Source organism: Mytilus galloprovincialis, chromosome 1, assembly GCF_965363235.1.
Source record: "Mytilus galloprovincialis chromosome 1, xbMytGall1.hap1.1, whole genome shotgun sequence".
Classification (NCBI taxonomy): Eukaryota; Metazoa; Mollusca; class Bivalvia; order Mytilida; family Mytilidae; genus Mytilus; species Mytilus galloprovincialis.
The window spans coordinates 80455080-80464396 of record NC_134838.1 but is presented as its reverse complement, the minus strand read 5'-3'; the positions used below and the strand labels follow the sequence as shown (position 1 = coordinate 80464396).

The window sequence follows — 9317 nt, the reverse complement described above, 5'->3', positions numbered from 1 at the left end:
AATGGAACATTCCTGTGAAGCTTCTAACGTATCAAACAGCCAATGAAATAACAGCTTCAGAAATGGAATGCTCCGACGTATCAATAAAGTTAACTGTTAACCACAACCAATCAAATTGTGTGCAAAGCACGTTGAGTAAAATTGGAATATTCCAAGAATGTATTTGACGTATAATAAAATCTTTAAAATGTGTGAAGCTGTTTAATAAAATTAATATATACCGCTTTGAATAGGAATTCCACATTTTGACGCTGGATTAAGATAATTTTTGTTACATGAAAAACTAGAGGCTCTTAAGAGCCTGTGTCGCTCACCTTGGTCTATGTGCATACATGTATTGAACAAAGGACACAGATGGATTCATGACAAAATTGTGTTTTGATGATGGTGATGTGTTTGTAGATCTTACTTTACTGAACATTCTTGCTACTTACAATTTTCTCTATCTATAATAAACTTGACCCTTTAGTTACACAGAGGAAAATATTTTGTAAAAATTTACAAAAATTTATAAAATTACCAATAGTGGGGCAGTAACCCAACAACCCATTGTCCAATTCCTCTGAAAATTTCAGAGCAGATAAATATTGACTTGATAAACAATTTAACCCTTTTCAGATTTTGACGGACGCAAAGTGATGGGAAAAGCTGACTTGGCCCTTTGGGCCAGGGGAGCTAAAAAATTCACAAAGGACTACTAGCAGTTACTGACATGCCAGCTCCAGACCTCAATTAAACTGATTGAAAGATTATGTTTTCATCATATGAAAATCAAGCACAATCCCTCCCGTTAGGGATTATAAAATATATGGGAAGAACATAACCCGTATAATGCAAACAACTGGTTTTCAAATAAATGTGTTTATTTCTGATGCAAAGACCGTATGAGTGAATCAATATTCATTTCAAAATATGCCATCTTTAATGACCTGACAACAGTATTGTAACTATATCCCTTTCAAATAAGTCTGTTTAAAGGTTTGGTTAGCTTTTGAGGTGAATGACGACATTTTTTGTTATTTGTATAGAATATACATGTAACAATAAAAGATTGGATGTAAAATACCTGAACATATAAGATGTCTCAATGTTGATTTATATTTACGAATGATGTCCTTGTACCGATGATAAAATTTAGTAACTTTTTTAACCAGTTTGTGATATCGAAAACCCTGGTGTAATAGTTTTTTTTAAGTAATATAGAGATTTCTTTTGTTAAAAACAAATACGGTGTTACATACAAGGTCGAATCGAACAAGTTGAGAAATATAAACACCATAAGATGGTGACAAGGAAACGTCAACATTTTGAAATGGATAATTAACAATAGGAAATGAGAACCATCTCGTATCGTAAATTTTGGTATTAAGCTTCCTGTTTTTAAAGTATGCAAAGATTTTAGGTAAGAATTTTTGTTTTGTAAATAGATATAAGAAGATGTGGTATGAGTGACAATCAGACAACTCTCAATCCAAGTAAAACAATAAATAAAAATGAAAACCATTATAGGTCAAAGTATGGTCTTCAATCAGTGCGCAAATAGACAAGGTTTGACTCAAACGAGGTAGTTTACAAACATTGATGGAAGCCGTTGCGTGGTATTTATATATAGAGATGTGCGTCATTACCCTTGGTTTTAAGTACATGTTGTTTAAACAGATGTAAAATTCGTTCTATTTCACATTTAAACTATTTGTTAATCTTTACACATGAACACGATTTATATCTATAATAAAATAAATCCTGAATTTCGTTTACAGTATCAAATGAACAGCAAGCATCAAGGTTTGTTTAGAATATATATTATCTTTTAAGCAATTTTAGTATGGAGGATTTATTATATACATATATTTATATATAAATATATAAAAATTAACTTAAATTTCGTATATATATATATATATATATATATATATATATATATATATATACTGTGAAAGTACTTTAATTCGTGGGTATTAATTTTCGTGGTTTAAGCAATATTTACATGTTCGTGGGTTTTTAAATTCGTGGATTTTATTTTTTTAGAAAGAAATTTTTTTTTAAATTAAAGCCTTTAGAAACGGAGGTTACAAATAGTCTGGATTGAAGGAAATTGCAAAGTAAACATCGACCCGTTTAAATCGTAGTGATAACACTAATTAACCCATGATAAAGTGATCAACAGATTAAAGACCATCAAAGGTGTTAATTAGGCCAAAAACATGTCACCTAAAGAAAACAGTAACATAAACAAATGCTATAAAAGTATCTTGAATTATCAAATAATTCTTTTCAAAATCAAGCACAGAATGAAGATATTATTTCCCATATGTACGAGGCATATCAATACCGGAAATCTGACTTTCATCGATAAAAAATATTTTTTGTGAGAATTAAAAGATCAAAAGTTGTACAGTTGAGGTTATTAAAGATTAAATGGGTATAATCCTGCATGCGGTTGTAGTTCTGTGACTGCTATTAAAGTATTCTCAGATTAGGCGTTATGCAATATATTCGCTAGATCATATAAGTAGTCAAACCTACCGATGGGGATCTTTTCATTTCTTGATTTGGACAATGATTATTTTATTTCGTTGGACACTTAAATTCGTGGATAAAGTCATCCACGAAAACCACGAAAATTGGTACCCCACGAATAAAAGTACTTTCACAGTATATATATATCGTTATTAGTTTGGTTGTATTTTAGTCTTGTGTCTCATGAATGTCTTTTCACACATCTCCTAATTATTCAAGTATCCATGTCATAATTATTCATTTTGTTTTCAATGTAAGTTTACCTTGATTTGATCTTGAGAAACAATGGCTGTGGAATACTTTATATTTACTGAAAAATATATATTCTGTGTGAAAGTGTTACTCCAACCTTGCTACATTCAAATAGAAAGTTTACAAAGACCAAAACAAAAATGTCGAGATGAAATCCGTTTTTAGTAGGTCAAACGAAATCACAAACATATTTATAATGTCACTTTATATGGTATCGATGTGTTATTCATTTTGTTATTTGCTTGCCAATAAATTTGAGTCTGTAGGCCTTTGATTTTAAATTGCGTTGGGAATTTGGAACACCCTGACAAGCCAACCGCTATCACTTCTTTAGTTGTTCATGCGATTCTCTCATATTTAAAAAAAAAATCATATTAAATGGTTTATACAAAATGGATTTACGAGTTTGAACATCGATATACTGCTATTGCTTCCTCCTAGCAACATGATTTACTTTATTAAGTTGGTGGTATTGATAATCATTACACATAAAAGAGGGGCGAAAGATACCAGAGGGACATTCAAACTCATAAATCGAAAATAAACTGACAGCGCCATGACTAAAAAAGAAAAAAAAAAAGACAAACAATAGTACACAAAACACAACAAAGAAAAATGAAGACTAAGCAACACGAACCCCACTAAAAACTGGGGGTGATCTCATGTGCTCCGGAGGGGTAAGCAGATTCTGTTCCATATGTGGCACCCGTCGTATTGCTCATGTTACTACAAAGCCGGTATTAAGTCTAATTCGGTAGGTCACATTCGTGAAAAGGGAACGGGATTGTAGTTACGACATATGAAACATATCCGCTATCACCTGTGAAACGGATATTCAATAACGGTCAACCAACTCGTGATGGCGTCCATAAACTTTACGAAGGGGTGATTTCAACTTCACCATTAGGAACTCTTGGTTTAATAGCTTCCTAGTGAGCAGCAACCCTCTATCAAGGAAATCATGGTAGGAAATACAAGCCCGGGAATATCGTATCACTACGTATATACTACATACGCAGGCGCTGCAGGAATGCTGCTACATAGAAATGGAAAGTTCACAAATGGGAAGCTGAAATCATCTCTTTTGTCGTAAAGCTTTGTTTTCAACCGACCCTCATTGTCAATTTCTAGATGTAAGTCAAGATATGAGGTAGACTGTATCTTTATCCTTTATGTCCTTTATCTCTAGTGACATTACTTCAATATAAATTATACCTATAGGGGACTTTCCGTTTTGAATTTTCCCTGAAGTTCGGTATTTTTGTTATTATACTTATTACTTCAATATAAATTATACCTATATATAAATTATACCTATATATAAATTATACATTAGATTGTCGCCTTGGTATCTTACGCCTCTTATTTAATCGTGAGTATCAGACGTATAATGCATTTATCCGTGAACATTTCAACTTCGACTTTTGGCTCCCCAAATAATTAGGTTGTTAAATTTTTGAACAATACTGAGTTGTTCAAATTGACAGTGGACACTTATTGTGAATAACATGACGGTTACCACTCGTGGAGCAGGATCTGCTTACCCTCTCGCAGCATCTGAGATTACCCCAGTGTTTGGGTCGGTTCGTGTTGCTTAAATTTTACTATTGAGTGTTTTGAGAACTTGTTTGTCGTTTCGTCGTATTTCGTTCTTTTCATTAGCATTCTCATCAAATTCTTCGTACTATTTATTAAATGATGGCAATATTAGGTCGTAATATTGGTTTTCAGAAAATGCTGTTTTATCTCCCTAAATTGTAAATCCCTCAGACAAAGTTGACCTAAAATGTAATTTGTTATTCTTTTAGGTCATATAGCTCTTCACGTGTTTATCTAAAAGTAGTCATACATTCTAGGTTTACCATTTCTTTTGCATGAGCGTCCCTGATAAAAGTAAAAAGGAAAGCGCATCGAACACAACAAATTAATAAAGTGTTATTTTGATTTATAAAACTTTTTTTGTATTTATATCGATGAATTTAGGCACTTACACTTTTTTGATGTTGAAAATCGAAAAAAACGTCGAAAATTCCATTTGTTATATCTGAAGAAAACAAATGATAGTGATTGATTGTTGCTTTGTTCATCCAATAACAATCAAACCAAACAGTTATCATACAATTTTATCTTTTGATATAGCAAACGATGAATAGATTTCCTGCATTAGTAATATGATTAGGGTGACAAATAACTTGTTAACAATTAGTGTAAGGAACGCTTTATATATATATATTTCTTTTTATAATTTATTTCATTTGTTTTTGAATATACATGAAATATTAGCTTATTTAAAACAACAAAGTTAAAAAATTTAATGCAGTTTTCTCTATAAATACCGAAAGTTATACAGCTTAAGAAGATGTGGTATGAATGCCAATGAGACAACTATCCATCCAAGTCACAATGTGACTGTTTTATCCTTATCGCTTAATGAGGTTTTTTTATTGCTTCGACTCACTACTTATTTAAATAATAATATCCATCAGCCCGAAGTGTTATTTAAAAGTACAATATTGCTTTTTTATGAAACTTTTTTTGTACAAATACAAATTTTACTTGTTTTGTAAAACAAGGTATTTAGGGAAAATAGGAACCGCATTGAACTAAAAAGTAATGCATATTTTACATTTCAAATGAATTACGTTTTGGTTTGAAAAGGTCTCTAATTCATTTTTTTTTCGACTTGATATAAACATTTGCAAAATCTCATCAAATTTCAGTTTTGAGAATGAAAATAATATTTTGAAAATGGCCATGGTGTGAATAAATTTAAGGGAATTGGTCGTTCCTCTTGCAAATTATATGACAATTCTTACAGTTAAAAAACAATACAGTTTAATGTATTACAATAATTAACTGAACCAGAACCTTAAAAACTCCAATTTCAACCTCGGTGGCTATTCGACAATATACTTTTGAATTTAAGGAAATGCAGCTAAACACATTTTTGTTTCACGGAAAATATAATTGCTATAACAACTAATTTATCTAATGAAACATAAATGAAATAAAGTACAACAAATTAAAAAGTTGGGGTAAAATGCTTGCAAGTAGCATACAATTTACTTTTCATTCATATTTTTGAGACAATTATCCTCATATTCAACTCTATATGTGGCACTTTTGCCAAAAGTATTTTTGAATAGGGTTCAAATAGGTTAAGGTTTATGTACCCTTCTGTAGCCATTTTTGTACGAATTTTTTAAACATCAATTGTATCAAAACTACAGATATTATGAATAATAGAGACAGGCCATTTTGAACATGTACAAGGGGAAAACTTGATGCAAAGCATTATTATTTACTGTTGCATTGCACTTAATAGAAAAAGAGTACTTTGTGGCAAATAAACCAAGATTTTTATAGAAAATCCACAGCCTTTAATAAAGAGATTTTTGTTATAAAATTTGAAACATAGATTACTCACTTGCTTTTCTATGATGTGCTAGTGTTTATTTTTTACAAAAAGTTCTAACCAACCTGTAAATTCCAAAATACCTCGTGCAGAGTAACTAAAGTCGAGCGCACCCTAAAAGGTGTACTTGATTTGGTCCATATTTTTATTTGTTCTAACCAATAACTACATTAATAAACTTGTTTTAAAGAAATCAATGCTAGCACTGCATGCAATAATCCTATATCTATTCGTCATCAAATTGCCATATATGATAGAACAAGGATGAAGGCTGTGGATTTTCTATAAAATTTCCATATGTTTAGCATTGAAGCAACACAAGGGTACATAATCCTTAAGCATTAAATTCATGCGTGAATTGTGTCTATTAAGTTTCGTTAATTTGTAAAAACGCTACATAATATTATATAAAAATATGGAGATGTGGTATGATTGTAATTGGAACAACTGTCCACCAGAACACAAATGATGAGGATATAACAATTATAGGTCATTGAACCTTCAATAATGAGAAAAACCTATACCGTATAGTCAGCTATAAAAGCCCCCGACATGAATGTGAAATAACCTAATCGGGTAACAATACAATTTACGAAAAACAAATATTGCAGACATGAAACAAAAACATCCGATGAACTACAGGCTCCTGACTTTGGACAGGCACGTCAAGAATGTGGTGGGCTGAAACGTGGTTATTATAGTTAAACCTTTCACCTTACCTAAAACAGAAAGGATGTAACAGCACAACATAAGAGTAAACTGTAAAAATCAGTAGCATATGGTTTAACTCAATAGATCGGTACGAAACACATAAAAACCAAAACAACCAAAATAACTAATAACATAAAAACAATAAACACAAAGCATCGATATAAGAGTACAATAATTAATATATGTGGCATAGCCCGTTAGTACCATTCGCTAAAATACTTATATGTTTATCTTCATATATAACATACATAATGTTTATGCGTAGATTATTAAAATTTTATCTTTAAAATTTTAAATATATATAATTTACATTTGATATTTTCTTGTGCAGTTTTTGATGTGACTTAAATGACTAAATAAGAAATTGCATACGATGATTACGGCAATATAACAATTGTAAACATATATTGCTATGTATATATATGTATCTGACCATTCAATTGCTTAATTAAGAAATGTATAGTGCGCCAACCAGTGCATTGGCTGGCGAGAAGGTTCTATTCTTTACCAATTACCAATTATTTCCAGGCTGTCGTATTATTGGCAGTAAAATATTTATAAGATATTAACATTGTACATTGTTTTGCAGATGAAAGTTCTGACATTGCTTACCTTGTGTATTGTGGTTGTATTGGCAGAAGAAACCAGAAAAATTAGGTCAACAACATCCAACCACATTGTTGCTGGTCTTAATGCAGGCAAAGAAATCGCAAGTTTTTTCGAAAATAATACCGAAATACCAAAAGTTTTGTCAAACCTAGCGAAAAATGTTGCACCTTTTCTAGGAGTGATAGGTCCATTGGTGTCATTTATTGCTGGATTTTTTAATAAGCCAGGACCTTCAGCAGAATTACTTGCTATTCAACGACTTGCAAAAGACATTGACCGTCGATTTGATAAAGTTGATTCACAATTTGCCGAGGTTAAAGGATTAATTCAATGGAATACAGTCAAAGTTCAGTATAGCGACCTTGAACAGAAAATTAATGCCGTCTATCGTAAGTACAGAGAAATGTATAGTGCGCCAACCATTGCATTGGCTGGCGAAAAAGATCTATTCATTACCAATTACGAGAGTGATTTTCAGAATAGTGGTATTAAGCTTTATGAAGGCGTACTGAATGTTGGAAATGTATTTGGTGATGGACTTCTTATTCCTTGTATGAAATTCACACTTTATGACAGAAAAAAATGCGGAACTTTCAGTTCTGGTATATTGAAATTGCTATTGCGTGCAGCAGAAGTTGAACTTGCGTATCTTCAGGTGAAAGGCCTAAGTAAAAATGTACCGTATCATACAAGCCAATGGAAATCTCGTCTGTATCAAATTCGATCTGTAATGAGTCATGCAGACTCAACGATAGCTAACAAATATCACGACCAGTCGGGTGCTGACATCGACAAATATGCCCTCGATCACTCAACTAATAATATGAATAATCATGACTTCGCCAATAATTTATACAGTTTCCTTGCAAAGAAGTATTATTGGCGCGACTGGTTGGTCATCGCCTACAAAGATGTTACTGGAGATGATAAACACTTCCAGCATGAATGTAGTGGACATCTCAAATTCAGGGACCGTGGCCGAAATATTGTTGTCGCTAGTGTAGACAAAAGAAAGTCACACATGGATTTGAATGCAGCAAAAACAGTTGTCAATAGTGTCACTGACCACACATCACACCAACAACATAGACCAGTCCATCAGACTGTTTACCACAGATTCAATGCCCATGAGGCATATGATACGTTTGCAAGTGCAGCTAAAAGTGGCTGTAGTCCTTATGCTGCTGTAGGTGTGGTACAGAACGGAGCATCGCCGTCATACGCCGCAGCACCTGGCAGATTTGTTCTTCGAAATGCCAAGTATAATCATATTCACATATTTGGATAAAGTATTGATATATATTAAAGATTTAAATTGCATCTTCTATTAGACTTTAAAAGAGGGTCAAAAGATAACAGAGGGACATTCAAACTCATAGATTGAAAATAAACTGACAACGTCATGGCTTAAAAAAAAAGACAAACAGACAACTAATAGTACACAAGACACAACATAGAAAACTAAATACGAAGCAACACGAACCCCAAAAAAAACTGGGGTTATCTCAGGTGCTTCGGAAGGGTAGGCAGATCCTGCTCCACATGTGGCACCCGTCGTAGTGCTCATGTTATTACAAACCCGGTAAATAGTCTAAATCGGTAGGTCATATTCGTGATTTAACTGTCTTATTAATTTGTTATCTTAATGGTATTATGCTACTACGAACTACATATAGTTGGAATTCCTATATGTATATAATTATATACTAGACATAACTGCGATTACTCTCAGATCTGTTCATTGTGTCTTTTTGTGTCGGGATGTATAAGTACCCGGCCACGTCCACTTGTATGTTTGTCCATCTAATGA

The 9317-nt window shown here is 32.4% G+C and overlaps 1 protein-coding gene across 1 annotated transcript; it reads left to right on the top strand.

Moving 5' to 3' along the window:
- The first annotated feature begins 1697 nt into the window (after positions 1 to 1697).
- On the top strand, positions 1698 to 8827 carry LOC143085319 (uncharacterized). Its single transcript, XM_076261595.1, has 2 exons — positions 1698 to 1785; positions 7488 to 8827. The coding sequence occupies exon 2, from the start codon at positions 7488 to 7490 to the stop codon at positions 8793 to 8795; it is 1308 nt and encodes a 435-aa protein (XP_076117710.1). The 5' UTR covers positions 1698 to 1785; the 3' UTR covers positions 8796 to 8827.
- Positions 8828 to 9317: the final 490 nt, after the last annotated feature.

Bases quoted from the DNA above. Each gene is read 5' to 3' on its own strand.
- LOC143085319 (XM_076261595.1), top strand. From the start codon at position 7,488: ATGAAAGTTCTGACATTGCTTACCTTGTGTATTGTGGTTGTATTGGCA.